Source organism: Durio zibethinus, chromosome 28, assembly GCF_047325235.1.
Source record: "Durio zibethinus cultivar Kanyao isolate XHJ-2024 chromosome 28, ASM4732523v1, whole genome shotgun sequence".
In the NCBI taxonomy this organism is placed as follows: Eukaryota; Viridiplantae; Streptophyta; class Magnoliopsida; order Malvales; family Malvaceae; genus Durio; species Durio zibethinus.
This window is the reverse complement of record NC_143189.1, coordinates 5,349,795-5,367,676: the sequence shown is the minus strand read 5'-3', so window position 1 is coordinate 5,367,676 and position 17,882 is coordinate 5,349,795. Positions and strand designations below refer to the sequence as shown.

At 33.0% G+C, this 17,882-nt stretch overlaps 1 protein-coding gene across 7 annotated transcripts; it reads right to left on the bottom strand.

The window, feature by feature from the left end:
* Positions 1 to 7,659: 7,659 nt before the first annotated feature.
* LOC111280727 (inactive protein kinase SELMODRAFT_444075-like) lies at positions 7,660 to 15,075 on the bottom strand. 7 transcript variants are annotated; one of them, XM_089756879.1, is made up of 11 exons: positions 14,158 to 14,212; positions 12,461 to 13,568; positions 11,707 to 11,858; positions 11,520 to 11,614; positions 10,359 to 11,401; positions 9,783 to 9,943; positions 9,360 to 9,436; positions 9,122 to 9,269; positions 8,770 to 8,919; positions 7,852 to 8,095; positions 7,660 to 7,768 (listed from the first exon to the last, which is right to left on the bottom strand). In XM_089756879.1, exons 2-10 carry the CDS (start codon positions 12,642 to 12,644, stop codon positions 7,880 to 7,882), a joined length of 2,226 nt encoding a protein of 741 aa, XP_089613005.1. In that variant the 5' UTR covers positions 12,645 to 13,568; positions 14,158 to 14,212; the 3' UTR covers positions 7,660 to 7,768; positions 7,852 to 7,879. The 7 variants fall into 7 exon arrangements, with proteins under 7 accessions (XP_089613005.1, XP_089613002.1, XP_089613003.1 ...); XM_089756876.1 differs by lacking the exon at positions 14,158 to 14,212 and adding an exon at positions 14,471 to 15,075 and having other exon boundaries at positions 7,660 to 8,095; XM_089756877.1 differs by lacking the exon at positions 14,158 to 14,212 and adding an exon at positions 14,313 to 14,334 and having other exon boundaries at positions 7,660 to 8,095.
* Positions 15,076 to 17,882: the final 2,807 nt, after the last annotated feature.

The following is a 17,882-nucleotide window of genomic DNA, read 5'->3' as shown; positions in this document are numbered from 1 at the left end:
TGATTTGGAGTCCAGAGAAAGAGTAGGAGCACAGTTTCTCTTAACTATTTAGAGTTATTCACCAAGTTTTTAAGGTCTTTGTGCTCTTTGCAAATCTTGTTAAGGGCTTTCAACATCATCTTTTAAATATTTTCAAGGTTTATGGTTCTAACATCAAAAGATCTAAGATTTAACTATGTTTTTGTCTGTTGTGCAAGTTTTTCTGAAATAGAATTTAGAAAAGCTTACTTCAGATTGACATCATCAAATCCACTAAGTTTGTAAAAATACTGAAAAAAAACTGTTGATAATGTCTGACACGATCTTTTAGATGAAAGGAACAGCATTTTAACTTAAAAAATTGTTCTCTAATCTTTTCTAATTTGTGAGTGTCTTGGTCATAAAATATTGCTAAAAATTGAGATAAACTTTTGTGAGGGTTAGGCATTGAAGAAATTGTAGTTGTCTATATTCACCAATATTGTCCCAAAAGTGTTTCAAAGTTTCAACTAATTTGAAAATAAATTTGATCAAGACTGTGTTTATCGTAATATTGGGATTGGAGTTCAGTTCAACTAATCCCCATGTTAAGAATTCTTGAAACCTTGAGGGCCATTTTGAAGGAGTAATATCATCAATTGTAAAGACTGAGAACTTTGACGTGAAATGAGGAACATGTGTTTGTTGTAGAAGATGGTGTTGTTCAGTGTTCATTGCATCAAGGTTATGTACTTTTGGATTATCATCTGAAACTTCAACTATTGGTTCTATCATGAAGATCTAAAAAAGTTTTGATTTGTCTGAATCATCAGTATCATCTATATCAGTTAATTTAATAGTCTATATGAGATTTTTTCTCAAAAGTAGAAGAAAAAATATCTTCAAGAGAAAATTGAAGGAGATTTTCTTATGCCATCTGGTGAATCATTTCTAGAAAGGTTTGTGTAAGAAATCATGAGTTATACAGGTTTTTGGTCTATGTGAGGTGTAGGGTTTTGAAGTGTAGAACTTGAGCTTGGTTTTGGTTTTGGAGGTTGAGAAAGTGGTTGTTCTATAACTCTTTTTTGTTTTGGGTCAATTGGTTATTTTTCTTGAAATCTGTGAATCTATTTTTTAGTTTTGCCAAAGGGAGGTTGTTCTGGTTGGTTTGAGATAAAAGTGAAGTATTTTTTTTATTGTGAGGATATTGGTATGGATGTAGGAAGGGGTTTATATTGAAAAAGTATAAAAAAAGGTTTTGGGGGTGAGGTTGGATGATTGTATGGTTGGTAAAAAAAAGGAAGGGTATATGCTTAGTAAAGGGTGTCATGCATTCCAATGTTGATTGGAGTGAAGATACTGTAACTGAAGGTTGCTTCTTGTTTTTATTGTTTCGGACAGAGTTGATTTTGAATATCTGCAAGTTGAATCTTGAGACTTTTCATTTCTCTCTTTCAGTGAAAGCATAAGTGAATTCAGTGTTGATTTTAACCATGTATCTAAGCTCTTTATCTAAAGTTATTATCTTTGATTGGATTTCAAGAATAATGTTTTTAAGATTAACAAGGCTTTAATTAAAATGATGATTGACTTGGTCCAACTTGTGTTCGATTCTGTATAAGAATGCATTCTGTTGGAAAAAATTTTAAGTTTACTAGTTTAAAACTGCTTCAACACGAGAAATATTTTTTCAATTCTCGTATTCATCTTTGTCAGTGGGGTTTGAGATTTTTAGAATGTGTTTGTATTGGTTCTTTTGAAATTCTTGGAAATGAAAGAAATCTAAGTTGTAAGATTGTCTTAGGTAGCCTAGTTACATCATGGATATTTGGGGCAAGGGTTGGGTGTAATTTAGTTTTTGTGTGGTTTGGATTTTATAGGGTTGAGAAAGTTGTTTTTCTTTCTTAGGATAGATGACATAATAGTCAAACTTTCTTGAGGGTTCATTAAGGAGATCAACTTCAGAGTCTTCATTCTCATATCTTTTTTTGAGCTTTTGCTAGGAAGATTTTTTCTTCTTTTGCTTCTTTGGAGTATTATTACCATCATCAAGGAAGCATTTGTATAAGTCCTTTTGATAGCCTTTGTATTTGTAATTAGTATCCTAATAGTAATGTCTTTGTAGAGATTTGTATGCATATACAGGGTTTCCATTAGACTAAAAGTGTGTACCTGAAACCTTCAATGGTTCAGCTTGACCTCTTTGCATTATAAACTATGTTGAAAAGATTGTTGGAGGAGGAACATTTTTTTCTTTGCTCTGATCAAAGTCAATTGTTACAATGCCATCCTGATTTGTCTTGTAGGTTGGATCAAAGAGTTGAATGGGTTTAGCTTGCTTTTAAATCTTTTGATAACTTTTCATCCATGACTTTGGGAGAAGTGTGGTAAGTTCTTCATTTGAGATTTGCTTTGAAATGTGAAAATGTCTGGGATTATTGTCTGCTACTTCCATCTTTACAAAGACAGCATCACCAGAAAGAAAAAAGTAAGTTAATGGCATGATCTTGAACTCTATATGTTATCTGATAGTGAAAGGTTACCTGAAGTTCTTTCATCTTAGTACTTACAATTTGTACTTAAACTTTTAAAACATCTAACAGTATTAGGTCATAAAGAGATATTATAATTTGAAAAGACTGTGAAAAAGATAGTTTCTGCATTGAGTATCATCACAACTATGCCAAGTACTACATGCTTGTATTCTTTGAATCTTGTGTCTAACAAGGTCATTATGGTACATACAGGAATAGCATTTTTTTCATGGAAAGTCAAAACTACTCTGATAGAACCAAAGTGGATGTGAGTGTATTTTTATTCTGACCATTGTTGAAGAAATTCTTCTGGGATCTGAAGAGTAACAAAGTACTATTAATTTTTTGTTGGAAGAATACATTGGTTAAAGTTTGTGGCTTGAACATACTCTTTTGGAGCTTGGTATTTTGGTTTTAAAAAAGTTTTTAGAGATCTAGTAAGAGAAGTAAAAGAGTTTGAGAAAGTTATATAAGGATTTACATGATGAAGAACTGTTTGTTGAGTTTTTTTTTTTTTTTAAAGATAATCTACTTCATACAAGAATTTTAACTTAGAAAAAGAATACTTTTTAAGTACAGGAGAAGATAAACTAAAATAAGATCTAGAAGTGAAAGGTTAAGAACTGAAACTAGTTGATAAATTCATAAAAATAAAACTCTCTTTTGGTTTTTCCTATCTAACTTCAATAATAAAAAATCAGAAACAAAATTTCTTCTCTTTATTCAGAATTGCGCTCTGATACCATTTAAACAAAAAAATTTCAGGCTTTCTGGACATAGAGTCAAGATTAATTATGTTAGGTGGCCTTTATGGGTACCTCATATGCTAGTTTTCGATAAGCTTTTGGATTTATCAATCGCACAGGTGGTTAACCTGTCTGGCCATGCTAAAGTAAAAGTCAATACTTCGTCACAGATTACACTGTGAGAACCTTTGATCATGATTTTGATTGTTTATCGCCCTCTTGTCAAACTAGCTTTGATGCCATTTAAACACAATGACAGGTAATACGTGCCAAGGCTTTAGTAACTAATGGCTTTAGTTTTAAGCTCTTCAGACATAAAATCAAGATCGATTATGTCAGGTGGCATTTATGGGTAGCTCAGACGTTAGTTTTCGATAAGCCTCTCAACTTATCAATCGCATAAGTGGCTAACCTGCATAACCATATCAGGGTAAAAGTCAATGCTTTGCCATAAATCGCACTGTGAGAACCCTTGATCATGATTCCGATAGCTTATAGCCCTCTTGTCAAACTGGCTCTGATATCATTTAAACACAATTTAATTTGGGCTCTTTTTCAATGAAAGTATAAGTAAATTCAATATTGATTTCAGCCATGTATCTGAACTCTTGATCTAAAGTTATTATCCTTGATTGGATTTCAAGAATAATATTTTAAAGATTAACAAGGCTTTGATCAAAGTGATAATTGACTTGGTCCAACTTGTGTTCAATTCTATACAGGTATGCATTCTGCTAGAGAGAATTTTTAGTCTGTCAGTTTAAAATTGCTTCAGCACGAGAAACATTTTTTTTGTTTTTGTATTCATTTCTATTAGTAGGGTTTGAGATTTTTGGAATGTGTTTGTATTGATCCTTTTGAAATTCTTGGAAATAAGGGAAATCTAAGTTGTAAAATTGTTCTGGGTAGCCTGGTTGCATCATGGATATTAGGGGCAAGAATTGGGTGGAATCTGATTTTTGTGTGGTTTGAATTTTATAGGTTTAAGGAAGTTGTTTTTCTTTCTTAGGATAGATGACATAATAGTCAAACTTTTTTAAGGGTTCACCAAAGAGATCAATATCAAAGTCTCTATTCTCATATCTTTTTTTAAGTTTTTGCTGGGAAGACTTTTTTTCTTTTGCTTATTTGGAGTATTATCATTATCATCAAGGAAGCTTCTGTATAAGTCCTTTTGACAGCATTTGCATCTGTAATTAGTATCCTAATAACAATGTCTTTTGGAGATTTGTATGCATATACAGGGTTTCCATTAAACTGAAAGTGTGAAACTAGAACATCTTGCTCAACTTGACATGTTTGCATCATGAACTGTGTTGAAAAGATTGTTGAAGGAGGAACATCTTTTTATTTACTGTGATCAAACTCAATTGTTACAGTGTCATCCTGATTTATCTTGTAGGTTAGATCAAAGTGTTGAATGAGTTCAGCTTACTCTCAAATCTTTTGATAACTCGTCATCCATGATTTTGGAAGAAGTATGGCAAATTTTTCATTTAAGATTTATTTTGAAATGTGAACATCTCTAGGATTCTTGTTTGTTGCTTTCATCTTTACAAAGACAGCATCACCAGAATGAGAAAGAAATTTATTAAAGGATATCTATTTTATTAAAGTAATTTTATTAAAGTAACTTTATGTCAAGTCATTTGTAAGGTCATGACTTTAATTATAACATAGTCCTATTAGGTTACTATTTTTTTACTTTTTTCTTGTATAAATTGTGTTTTTTTTTTCCCAAAAGGAACAAGTTAAGCTTAGATATAGAAAAAACTTCTCCTCTTTGTAAGAAATCTTTTTTATAAAATATGTTTGGCTAAAAATTATATTCTCTTTTGGTAATTCTTTCCTCTTTCTTTTATAGTTAAAGTTTCAAATTCATAGTTCTTCTATCTATTCCATAATTTGCAGTGATATGAGTTGAGTATGCTCTACAATTATCACAGTTAGGGGTGTAAACAAGCCGAGCCGAGCCGAATAGTGATAAGCTCGAGCTCAAGCTCGACTCACAATTCGGGGCTCGATACTCGGCTCGAGCTCGATCGAGTTTTATTTTTCAAGCTCGAGCTCGATTCGTGATCGAATTCGAGCTACTCGAGCTCGCTCGATTAAGCTCGATTAATATGTAAAAATAAGCTCGATTCGTATATTCGACAAGAGTTCGATTATTCATGCTCGAATTCGAACTCGAACTCGAACTCGAAATATTTTATTAATTAAAATAATAAAAATATATTTAAATATAAAAGCTCGATTAGGCTCGCGAGTTACTCGAGTTAGATATAAGAATACTCGAATTCGACTCGATCGATAAGTCGAGCTACTCGAGCTCGAGCTTGACTCAATAATAATCGAACCGAATTCGAGTTTTTTTCAAATTGAACCCGAGTAGCTTGCGAGTACTAATGTATCATTTACACCCCTAGTCACAGTATTGTAAACTTCTGCATCAGAAATTTTTATAGAATTATCAAACAAATTATTGATCTACTCTCTCAACCAAAGAAAAGTTATTGTACTAAGATCTTACTGAAATAAGCTATTGTAGTGAAGGACATATCTTTATAAAAGTCAGGCTACCACTTCGACATTAAACCAAGAAGGCACCAGAGTCTTAAATACCGACTAGAATACCTTGATGATATGTATGATCTATGGATTGTTTATATTTGGTATTATCTTGATAAGACAATCAATCCACACACTATTAAAATAATATCAGATAGTATAAATGTCATGACTCTATCACCCAAAGAGCTCGAAATTAAGGCCATCAGTTACCAGATCCTTGGCATGTACTACTTACTGTTGTGTTCAAATGGTATCAAAGCGTAGTTTTGAATAGAGAGAAAAATTTTGTTTTTGATTCTTGATTATTGAAGTTGAATAGGAAAAGCAAAAGGGTTTCATTTTCATGAATTTATCAACTAGTTCCAATTCTCAACCTTCCACTTCTAGATCTTTTTTTAATTTGTCTTCTCTCCCTTATCCTGTGTTTAAAAAGTTTTCTTCCTCTAAGTTAAAATTCTTATATGAAGTAGATTGTATCACAAAAGAAAAGAAAACCCAACAAACAGTTCTTTCTTTTGTAAATCTTTATATAATTTTCTCAAACTCTTTCACTTCTCTTACTAAATCTTTAAAAACCCTTTTAAAACTAAAATACCAAGCTCCAAAAGAGTATGTTCAAGTCACAAATTTTGATCAATGTATTCTTCTAGCAGGAATTCAAGAGCACTTTGTTATTTTTCAGATCTCAAAAGAATTTTTTCAATAGTGGTCAGAACAAGGATACACTCTCATCCACTTTGGTGCTGTCAGAGTAACTTTAACCTTTCATAACAGAAATGATATTTCTGTATGTATCAGAATGACCTTGTTAAACACAAAATTCAAATAATATAAGCATACAATACTTAGACATAGTTGAGACAATGCTGAATACAAAAACTATCTTTTTTATAGTCTTTTCAAATTATAATATTTGCTCATGATTCAATACTGTTAGATACTTTAAAACTTTAAATACAAACTCAGATTATAGGTACTGAAATAAAAAAACTTCAAGTAACTTTTTCCTATCAAATAACATATAGAATTTAAAATTATCCCATTATCCGGAGGATAGGATTCCATTATAAATGCTACACTGAAATTTATGACATAACGAAGGTATCTGCCAGGAGACATCACTTTCAAGTTTTCACAAGGCAGAAACTACGATGTTTCACGCCAGAAGAAAAAGAGATGTGCACGTTGATCAATCATCAATGTTCTGTTATTGTAGCAGCGTCAGGACAACAAAACCAACTTGTCCTTGTAGATAAAAAAAAAAAATGCAGAAATTTAATGGCTTTACTTGTTGATGACCTGTATTTCTCAGACTTGTCATCATGAGGAAACATGTATTGCCAGGGTAAGTTTTCTGTTTAAAAATGTCTTTTCAAAACTTTGAAATTTAAACAAAACATGAAATTTACAGGTAAGGATTTCTCACTGTCTGGTTGCAATGGCTTTAAAATCTCGTGTTTTTCTCTAAGTTTTTCTCTGAGTTTCGTCTGTTTCTTGATGCAAGACAAAATCTCACACCATTTTTGTCTTCTACTAGCTTCTCTCTCAACAAAAACAAAAAAATATGAAGCCACCATCTTACCATAAGCTGCCAAATACATTTTACTGTTGCTCACTAATAACATTCGAAAGAAGTGTCCTGCCATGCACCATCAAACAAAATCATGTGCCCACATACAAGTGAAAGAGTGCCAACTAACCTTGGTTGAATTGATAAATTTCAAATAATTCGTTCGTAAATCGAATTTTGTTAGCAGCAATTTCTTTTATAGTGATTTGTACGTATAATGTAAATCATCTCTAAAACGTAGAGTCCGCCCTAAACTTTTATGCACAAAAAGACAACCATATTCCCCAAGCAGATTCATTGATTCAATTAGAAGGCATGCCCACCATGACTGAGGAAATCGGCATTTTCGAAAAGAATTACAAAAAGCCTTGCTTCCAATGCTACTACTACTATACAAAAGCAAAATCAAGATGACATTAGAAAAATGAAAAAGAAAAATATAACCAAAAGGCCACATATATATTTAGCTAACCATGCGTGTAAAGAAACCCATGTGCTTTTTACAAATTATCTTCACATGAAATCCTCCTGGCCCCAGGCCTTATTCCATCCAGGGAGAGCTTCCCACTGAACCCTTCCAATGCCTCATTTACCATGGGTCCACTGTAATGCTGTCGTTGGTCCGCCCATACCCGGCCACTCTGGTTGCCAACATCATTTCCTGGTGATATGTAATTTGTGTCCATGAGCATGTCACCTTCTAATATACGGAGCACCTGCTCCGAAAGAACATTCAACCGATCAGCAAAAACATTCTGTAACTTATTGAGTAGTGACTTAAAAGATCAAAATCAGACAGAAGATATTTTTAACCTAATCCATTCCTTCCAAATACTCATTGCATTCTACGCATTTAATCTGATATTTAACAAATGGCAGATGCAAATGTCCATGGACATCCCAAAGATTGGAAAAAAAAAATTTTAAGGAAAATTGTCCCTTAACACCTCCCAAAATTTTCCTCTGAACACCCCAAAATGTTACAGTAGGACAGTCAACTCACTGCAAGCAACTAATACCCAGCCACAGCTTACAACCGGGCAACACCCGGCGCACAGCATACATCCACTGCAATAAGTGAACACCCTAGAAAAAATCCAGGATCTGCCACTGTATTTAACCATTTATGTCTTCAATTCCCAATAATTAATCAGAAAATAGACCTCTGGCAATTTAAAAAAATAGGAGCCAAAAATGTTTGTTTGAATAAATATTTTCAATAGAACTTTGAAAGTAAAACAATGTTGCAATAAACTAAAGTTGTGCCGAGTTCCCACTGATTTTAAGGCTACTAAGATCTACATAAAATAGCAATGAAAAATCAGTATATTGCGAGTAAAAAATGTCTGGTAAAACAAATTAGACTTTTCTGTAAAAAGTTTCTCACTACCTGTGACATTCGAGGCCTAGAATGAGGATCCCGCCTTATGCATAAAGATGCGGCATGAAGCATGCAATAGACCTCATGCTCTGAATAGCAATCCTCCAATCTTGGGTCCATCAATTCATCTATAGCATATTCTTCCAAAAGCGGACGCGCCTATTCCAGATCATAAAGTAAGCAATAAATGACAATAAACCAACAAATCCACAGCTTAGAGGACATTAGAAAACCAGAAAAACTTGTTTGGCCCCTTCGTTTGTATGGCAGATGTTAGTGCTATGTAAATTGTTCTTAAAGTTGCACAGGAGTAAAGACTAGTAACAAGCAGCAAGATACACAAGCAGGGTTTTAAAAATACCCATTCAGTTAGACATTGCTGGCCCTTTGGCCTATTAAGGTCCACAGCTTTCCGTCCAGTAACAAGTTCAATCAACACCACTCCAAAGGAATAAACATCGGCTTTTTCTGTAATTTGGCCACTTTGAGTATATTCTGGTGCCAAATACCTATACCGCAGCATAAAACATTACCAAATTATGCAATTGCAAAGGTTAGGTAAACTGTGTAAAAAAAAAAAAATAGTCAATCAAGATTACCCAAATGTTCCAATCACTCTTGTTTCCACTCCAGTATCACCATCAGGCTGCCATCTTGCAAGGCCAAAATCACCAACCTAGCAAAACAAAACTGAATCAAGACCTGAAGATACAACTATTTAAAGAAACTGTTAGAAGATTCAGTTACAGAAATGGCTTCTCCTAGAATCCATCTAAAAGTTTAAAGGTAATAGGATCGGAAGTAATACGTATGTTGAGAATCAACTTCCAACAGAGCAAAACCCTCTTAAAATTTGAACACCAAAATACAGTTTTCAAGTTTTGTTCATCAAAATTATTTTACCAGAACAAAGAGAAGTAAAGGATTCTCTTTAATGTCAATGCAAGAAATGATGAATAAAGATCTTTTAGCTTTTAATTTCAAAATTGACGACCATGCAGAAAAGATAAAAGTCTGCATACCAAAGGTTCAAAATCATGGGTGATGAGAATGTTGTTTGGCCGCATGTCACGGTGCACAATGCAGCCAACTCTGCATTCTTCATGAAGGTATCTCAGACCTCTAGCAGCTCCTACAGCAATCTTTTGCCGTGCAGACCATTCTAAAGGTTCCTGATGATGCCCTGAAACATATCAAATTGATGGTACATTCAAAACTATGGTTGCTAGATAGAAATAAGCATATTTAAGTATAATAAATCTTCATTCTAAAAACTTGATTGTGATTATATTAAACCAATAGTTATAACTGCGAATAAGTTCAGCATCTGTGGTTTTTTATATTTAGCACTTCTTTTCCCTAACAATCTATGTTGGGGCGCAAGTCAGGGTAGAAACACAATATACAGGGTTGGAAAGTGCTCTTTCTAATCCAAACAGCTGTTTTAAGTGCCATAGACATCATAAAGAACTCTTTGAAAGGACCATAGATGATGACTATTAGTATCAACCACTGGTGCAGACCAATGATCAGCACATACAAAATAAAGTCAGATAGATTGATATAAGGGTTTTAATCTACTTAAATAAAAGAAATACCATATAGATGAGAATCTAGGGATCCATTGCATATGTACTCATAAACCAGCAGCCGCCTTCTATCCTCAATGCAGAACCCAATCAGCATAACAACATTCCTGTGCTGAGCACAGCTGAGGACTTCCACTTCTGAGCAAAACTCAAGATCTCCTTGAGAACTAGCCAATTTGTGTTGCTTGACTGCAATTGCCTGCCCATCTGGGAGTACTCCTCTATGAACAGATCCAAACCCACCCTCAGCCAAGAAATTAACTTGTGAAAATCCACCAGTAGCAAGCTCCAATTCAGCATAGGTAAACCACTTAGGTGGTTTTCCAAATACAGGTGCCTTATGCTGACATATTGAACACAATGGGGGAGGGCCAGGGGGGGCATTTCTGGATAATGAAATTGCTTCTCTCAGATTTCCACTAAATTCAATATCACTTCTGAAGCTTGATATTCCAATTCCAGCTTCTCTATCAAGTTTTGAAAATTTCTCCAGCACAGCTTTTGTTGTTGAAGCTTGAGCCCTGTCATTAGCTCTACCAGAAGTTTCTTCTAGGTGTTGTGAGGAATGATGATGAGAAGTGAGATATTCTGTTATCAATGGTTGGAACCTTAAACTTGCTGAAGATAAGGATAAATTTTCACTCTCTGTGTCTGAATTAGATTCATCAAGATCCTGATTTTCCTTGATGACTAAGGATTCCTCCTTCTTGGAGTCTCCATTCCCTTCTGAGATGAAAAAAGGTGAAGTGCCCGGATCAGAGCTTGACACTGAAGAAGTTCCTGCTTCAGTAGCAGTAAATGGTGTCCGTAGCTCTGGACTGCCAGTTGGAGTGACAACTGACCCTCTAATAGAATCAGTTGATCCATCTTTGTTCTTCGGATACTTTACAGATGTTTCATCTATCTCAGAATTTAATTGACAAGACGCTTCAGCTTCCTTCTCAGGTGACCCAACCAAATTTAAGCGGAGAACTTTCGCCTGTGAACGCTTCATAATCACTATGTTGCATTGCAACTCCTCCATGCAACATTTTTCCTCGTGTTTGAGCTGCCTGAAAATATCCAAGAACAAAGACAAAAGATGGAGATATTTGAAAGCGTGAATATATACCCTTTTAGATAGAACATAAAAAACGAAAGGAAGATGAAACAGAGCAAACAGGATTTTACTTGTCCAATACAACCCAACTAGCTTGGGCTTGCTTGGCCTCTGCAGCTACTGCTCCATATGGTGATCCAGAAACAATTTTTATCTTGACATTAATCTTTGCAATTAAGTTGGGAAACAAAGCATTATCAGGCAAGGGCATTTACATAAAACAATAATATAATCATGCACCCAGAGCCAGGTATTTACCCTGTTTGGATCATAAACATCCTGGAGCTGGAGGATCATCCGGGAGCAGGAATTGGTGATATCAGACTTTTGCTCTGAACTTGATCCTGATGGAGACTTGCGACTACCAGTGGCACAGTCACCAGCAAATCTTGGAAAACCCCATTTTCTACCTGAAAGATTGCAGCATTTAACCAGCAAACAGGAATTATTGGAGAAATTAAGTTAGACGACTTTTCAGTAGTTAAACACCATAATCATTTCTATTTATGACTCTTTGAAGCCTTGATCACACTTGTCTATGCCACAAAAAATTAACATACTCAAGAAAACTAAATCATTCAGAAAGAAGTATCTGCTAAGTCAGAAACTGGAAAGCAAAAAGAGGAAGACAGTCTATATACAGCAAGATTTTCTCGGTAGATGGTAACGTAAGTGTCTGCATCCATTAATTCAAATTCCAAGATGGGCAACCAATTAGCATTAAGCAGGAAATTTCTTCATTATTAACTTGAATGTACTTGTCTAAAGTAACCTGCTGTAACAAAACATTAAGCAGAGGATTGATTAAGCAGCTTGTCAAAATAATCTAACTTCTGCAGACCAGAACTAGCAATTGTAAAGCGATCAGAATAACCAAACACCTAAAGTCATTCAAGTAATTAATGTTCTTAAAGCCCAAAAGAGAAAGATACATCAGTATTACCATCAGCATAGTTCAATACTAAAATGTCATAGGTAAATGCAAAAACAATAAGATACAAGAAAATAGTACCTGAACCATGTGAAGGGACAACAACAAGCAACGTAATGCAATCTCCAGGTTGAACAACATGAGTCAAAGCCCACACCAGAGCAGTCTTAGGAATTTCTTTCGATGCCTTAATAGCAACCACAACTTTCTCGGCCATATCGGTGCCGCCTTTTTCCTGCTTTTCCTTCTTCTGTTCTCGACTCATTTGGCACAATGAATTTCTATGAAACTTCGTCAATAGATTCAACTCTTAAAAACTATCTTAATAACAACTACCATTGTGGAGGCCAAAAAAATTGTCTTAAAAGGCACAAAAACCAAAAGCAAAACATTTGCATTATTGATCTGCTCCCACCATGTTGGATTCTAGGACATGTACCAACAACATCGCTACCTATTCCACTCCAGATAATCTGCTGAGAGACAGAGAAATACCAGCATCTATGACAAGACCTTTTTCACTGATTCACATGAACTGCTCAGAATCGCTCACCCTCCAAAAAAAAAAAAAACGCCACTTTTCAAATACCTTTTAGTTTCTGCTTCTTGTGAAATTTTAGTATGAATATTCCACAGGTGATGGCCAATTTCATGAAGATCAAGCTAGGTTATTGTCTCAGAAAACAGGAAACTAATTCCTTTTGCTTAAATTAGGTTCGGATTGAGATCAAACCACTGTTTGACAAGAACAGCAAAGCGGCAGCTACCCAAAAAGTGAACCTCAATACATCTATACAACACAACTAGCTTTTTTTTTTTTTTGGAAGAGGTTCAAAAATCACGGAGTCAAACAAGTTAAACTAACAGCTACAAAGCAAGAAACAATGAGCTGTTTATTTTTGGATCCAAATATCAGTTTTTCCCACGTTTTGTGTTGATCAGTTGTTTACAGAAACGGAGCAAAATATTCTGCTATTTGATTCTCTTGTATAGGCGTCCATACAAAGATGATCAAATCACAATGAATGACAAGAGAAGGTAAATATTGTGAGCCAACAGCTTTCTTGTGATGGATTTGACTGCTGAATCTTCACAACTAACAAAAAGCCTCACATTTGAAAGTGTAAAAAGGAAAAAAAGAAGCACCCTTTTTAAGCCTCAAATTCAAGCCGCAAACCAAGTTCAAATCCTGCAAATTTGTAAAAAAGAAATAGAGGTAAGTACTTTAAATATTTAAATAAACATTCAAAAGAAAATTCTAGTGTCATGGTTGTCTGGCCTGAAAATGCAAGAAAACAACAAAAACAAGCAGAATTACCAACTAACAACACAGTTCTTTTTTCTTATTTTCTTTTCTGCAAACAAAACCCATAACGACAAACCAGAAAAAATCACCAAAAAGAAAATGTAAGAAAACAAAATTAAATCCCCTGCAACTCTTCCTTTAAACCCAAAAATAATAATAAAAATCCCCCAAGCCAAAACGTTCATCAATCTTCTAATTATCTAAACAACACTGCAGACAAAACCAACAGACATAGAAACATTAAAAAAAAAAAGATATATAACACCAAACATTAGCAGCTAACTTTCTAACAATTCAAACCTCATAAAATTGTTTTAAAACGAAAACCCAGATGCCCGTTGACAAAGATGAAGCGACTTTCATTTGAAAAAAAAAAAAAAAACAAAAGGCTAACTTTTTTGAAGAAAATAATAATAAAAGGAGTAGTTTATTGAAAGTGAAAAAACAAGGGAAACAGGAGGACGTTTTGTACCCAGACACGAAAGAATCACTCATTAATTTCAGCAACAACAAAAACAAGCAAGCTCAAACAGCCAGTACAGATAAATATTTATTTATACTATAAAACTTTCACTTCAAAAGGAACAAAAAAAAAAGGAAATGGAAATAGTTTTAGGATTTTATTACAAAAATTAGAAAAAAACAATCTTTGGCAACTAAATGCTGTGTATCTCTGCATTTTCGGATATATCAACGATAAATTTTTGCTAGTAAAAACCAAACTGTTATTTTCTTTACTTGTATTTTATTAAATATAAAAAAGAAAAGGAAAATCAGTGCGTTACTGTTGTAGACTTGTAGCAATTGAGACAAGTAGTGTGGGGATATAAGCACTGCTGAAAATTATAATGATGTTACTATAACACCCTTGAAGTTGGGTGGAAATTCGAGGTTGGGATTTGGATTACTTGAGTATTTTAAATTTGGGTGTTGGGTTTTGAGGAGGCGCCACCATCTTTAGGAAAAGGTTTAGTTCGGATTTAGAGGAGGGAATTTGTCGTTTGGGAAAGGCGAAACAGAGAAGATAAGGCGGCGAAGGGGCAGAGGGTGGCGCACAATCCCAGGTGAGTTCAGGTTCCCCTAGCTGCTGCTGCTGCCTGCGACAGTGTCTACTCTTACTCTTTCGGCTTATCAAAAATCTTAGCGCATTGAGACTTTGATGGACTGGACTGGGACTGGACCACTTTCATCAGATCAGATTGGTCATTAATTGTAGATGTATGTTTTAAATTTGAACTAAGCAGTGGGCGCAGGCGCACCCATATGTTAGCAACTGCTACTACATACTACCATTCGTGGTTGGCTCCTCAATGTGGTCCACGTACTTGTTAACTCATGATTATATGCACATAGGGATTAAAAGGAAGAACACAGTAATTTTCCTTTGCATACGCATACATGCATGAATATAGATATTTATATAACTTATTGCCTTCCTGGATCATGTGTCACGAACTCGAAACCTAAGTTTAACATAACGTGTTGTTTTAGCCTTAATTTATGTGGTGCGTACACGGGACGTAACACATGCATGAGAGCCATCAAGTTGAAGTCTCGTAACAAATTAAACATAAACTACAGCAGGTACTTGTCCATTTAATAATGTGTATATATATTATCTTCATTTATGTATGTTTTTAATGTTTCAAAACTTTGTCTCATAATAAAAACCTGAAAACATAATTACATATCATTTATTTAAACTCCCTACATTTTCTTTCATTATCTTTATAATAATAAATAATATTTATTAAACAAATGCTAAATGGAACCCAAAATTTCTTTTGAAATATAATCCCACCAATCCAAAAAAAAAAAATCCCATTTTGGTAAATAAATTCCAAAAACATGCCCCTTTCTGTCTGCCTCACGAGTCACGCCAACCTCTAGGTCCCTCGCTTCTTCAATGTTGTGACATCCTCTCCTTAACTGCACATACGTGATTTTAAAATAAACATAGGCCACAGTTTACAAATTATCAATATAAAATATGATAAAAAGATATGATATAAAAATAAATTTAAAATAATGTAATTAAAATTTTTAATATAAATTTTATATAAATTTAATAAAATTAAATTTTATATTATAATTTTATATATTTTTTTATAAATATAACATAAATATATAAATTTTTAATATTTTACACTATAAAAATATAAAAATTATTTTATTTATATTCACCTGATCTGAGATCATCCTCCGACCTCTGCCCCTTTCCCCCTCACGTCGGACCGACTTGTCGTTGCCAGTCTCCGTCAACCTTCACTTGTCACCGTCGGTCCGCTTTACCAAAGGCTAACGTTTTTCAGTTTTTTAAGCGCCGCACGTCACCGTCTGCCCACCTGTTTTAGCAACCGGTAAGATTATAATGTAAAACGCCGTCGTTTCGAAGGTAATGACGTGGTGCTGCGCCACATGTGCCACGGATCTTGTCTCCCCAACCTTTTTTTTTTTTTGGGAACATGCTAAATATTTGATTATTAGTGTTTTATTGAGATTAAAAAGTGTTTTGTTGTGATTAAGCTTGTTTTGTAATGGCTTAAATATAAAAAAAAAAAAATTTTAACGAATATTAAATAATAATTCAAATTTTTATTATTTAATATAATTAATTAAATTTTTAAATATTTATTTTTATTAAAATGAACCTCTAAAGTTTAAACATATATTTCCATTCAATTAAATCTTTTATTACGTAAAAATAAAAATTGATAGTCAATTAATTTCATTTAATAATAATTTAATTGATAAAAATAAATGTTTGAGAGTATAATTAAATATAATAAAATGATAAAAATTTAAATAATTATTTAATTTTAATTAATGAATCTTTTGATATTCATGCTTTTTGTCATGTGATGATAAAATTTTTTATTAATTAAATTATGTAATAATGCACATTTTATTAACATATAAGAACGTAGAAATTATAATTTTATATTGTACTGTAAGAAAAAAGTATTTATTAATATAAAAGACAAAAATGATTTGCTCAATCAACGAGGACAAGAGCGTGTTAGCTAAATATTCCTTCAAGTTACATTGGTTTAATTCATAGTGTCTTGTCGTAAGCGTGTGTGTATATATATATATATATATTTAAAATTGGTCATAATTTATTCTTTAATTTTTACATATAAAAAAAAAAATACACTATGTTTTGTTTTGTTATGGACAAACTTTAGGAAATTGGTCTTCCATAATCTAGTAATTTTACTTTATTTGAAAATTAAAAAATCTATACTCGTAAAATGTGAGGTTACAAATATTTAAATTAAAAAAAAAGAAGAAAAGAAAGTAGTTTAGGGCCAAAAGGAATCAACCCATATATTTGGATTCATACTTTGATATATTTATCTTTCAAAAGCATAAATGTTAATTAATGTCTAATTACGTTAGTTAAAATTTAATTAAAAAGTTTCATTAGTTAAAATAATATTTAAATAGATATTATTTTTTATTGAATTTAATGAACATACCGCATCAAATATCGATTTTTTTTAAATAACATTTTAATTAACTTTAATTATAGTGGATAAGCACTTGCTAATTAGATCATTTTAAAATTATGATTTTAAAAATTGATTTGGCGTTGACTTTTAAGTGATTGCTAAAGTGTCTCACCGTCCAACAATAGTACTTTATAGTTAATTCAAAGTTCAAACTTTGGGTTACTTTTAAATTAATTCGTTGCATTACAAATTAGGTGATAAGATGTGCCATGCACGTCATAAGACAGCTGCTTTTTCTTGCCATTACTACTCTTGTTATTTTTCAAATAAACATGTTACATACATGACCTAGCTATCAATTTCATACTATCTCAGATGACAGCAACAACTTTTTAAACGATAGTGCTCAAGCAACCAATATATTTAGAAACTGAGATAAAAACTTCGCTAATCACTGACCATTTCAATTGATTCTCTTTTTTATTAATCATTGATTCAAGTGCGTAACCCTAAAAAACAATTACCCCACCTAATTCAAATCTAGCTCAGTTGTATCCGAATTGATTAAAAGAAACTCAAAGATTTAAATATAAAAAGTTTTGATTATGAAACATATCAAATTTAAAGCGATATAAATCAACAATAATTTAATTATGAAATTGATTCGATTCAAAACTCGTAAATCTCATAATTTTAATTTAAAAAATTAAAATATAATTAATTAAAATTGATCGAATTTAAA

Coding starts and splice junctions, on each gene's coding strand:
- LOC111280727 (XM_089756876.1), bottom strand. CDS start 12,644: ATGAGTCGAGAACAGAAGAAGGAAAAGCAGGAAAAAGGCGGCACCGAT. Junction 11,402..11,519: donor AGTTGGGTTGTATTGGACAA/GTAAAATCCTGT, acceptor GGATATTTTCAG/GCAGCTCAAACACGAGGAAA. Junction 8,920..9,121: donor AGCAATGTCTAACTGAATGG/GTATTTTTAAAA, acceptor GATCTGGAATAG/GCGCGTCCGCTTTTGGAAGA.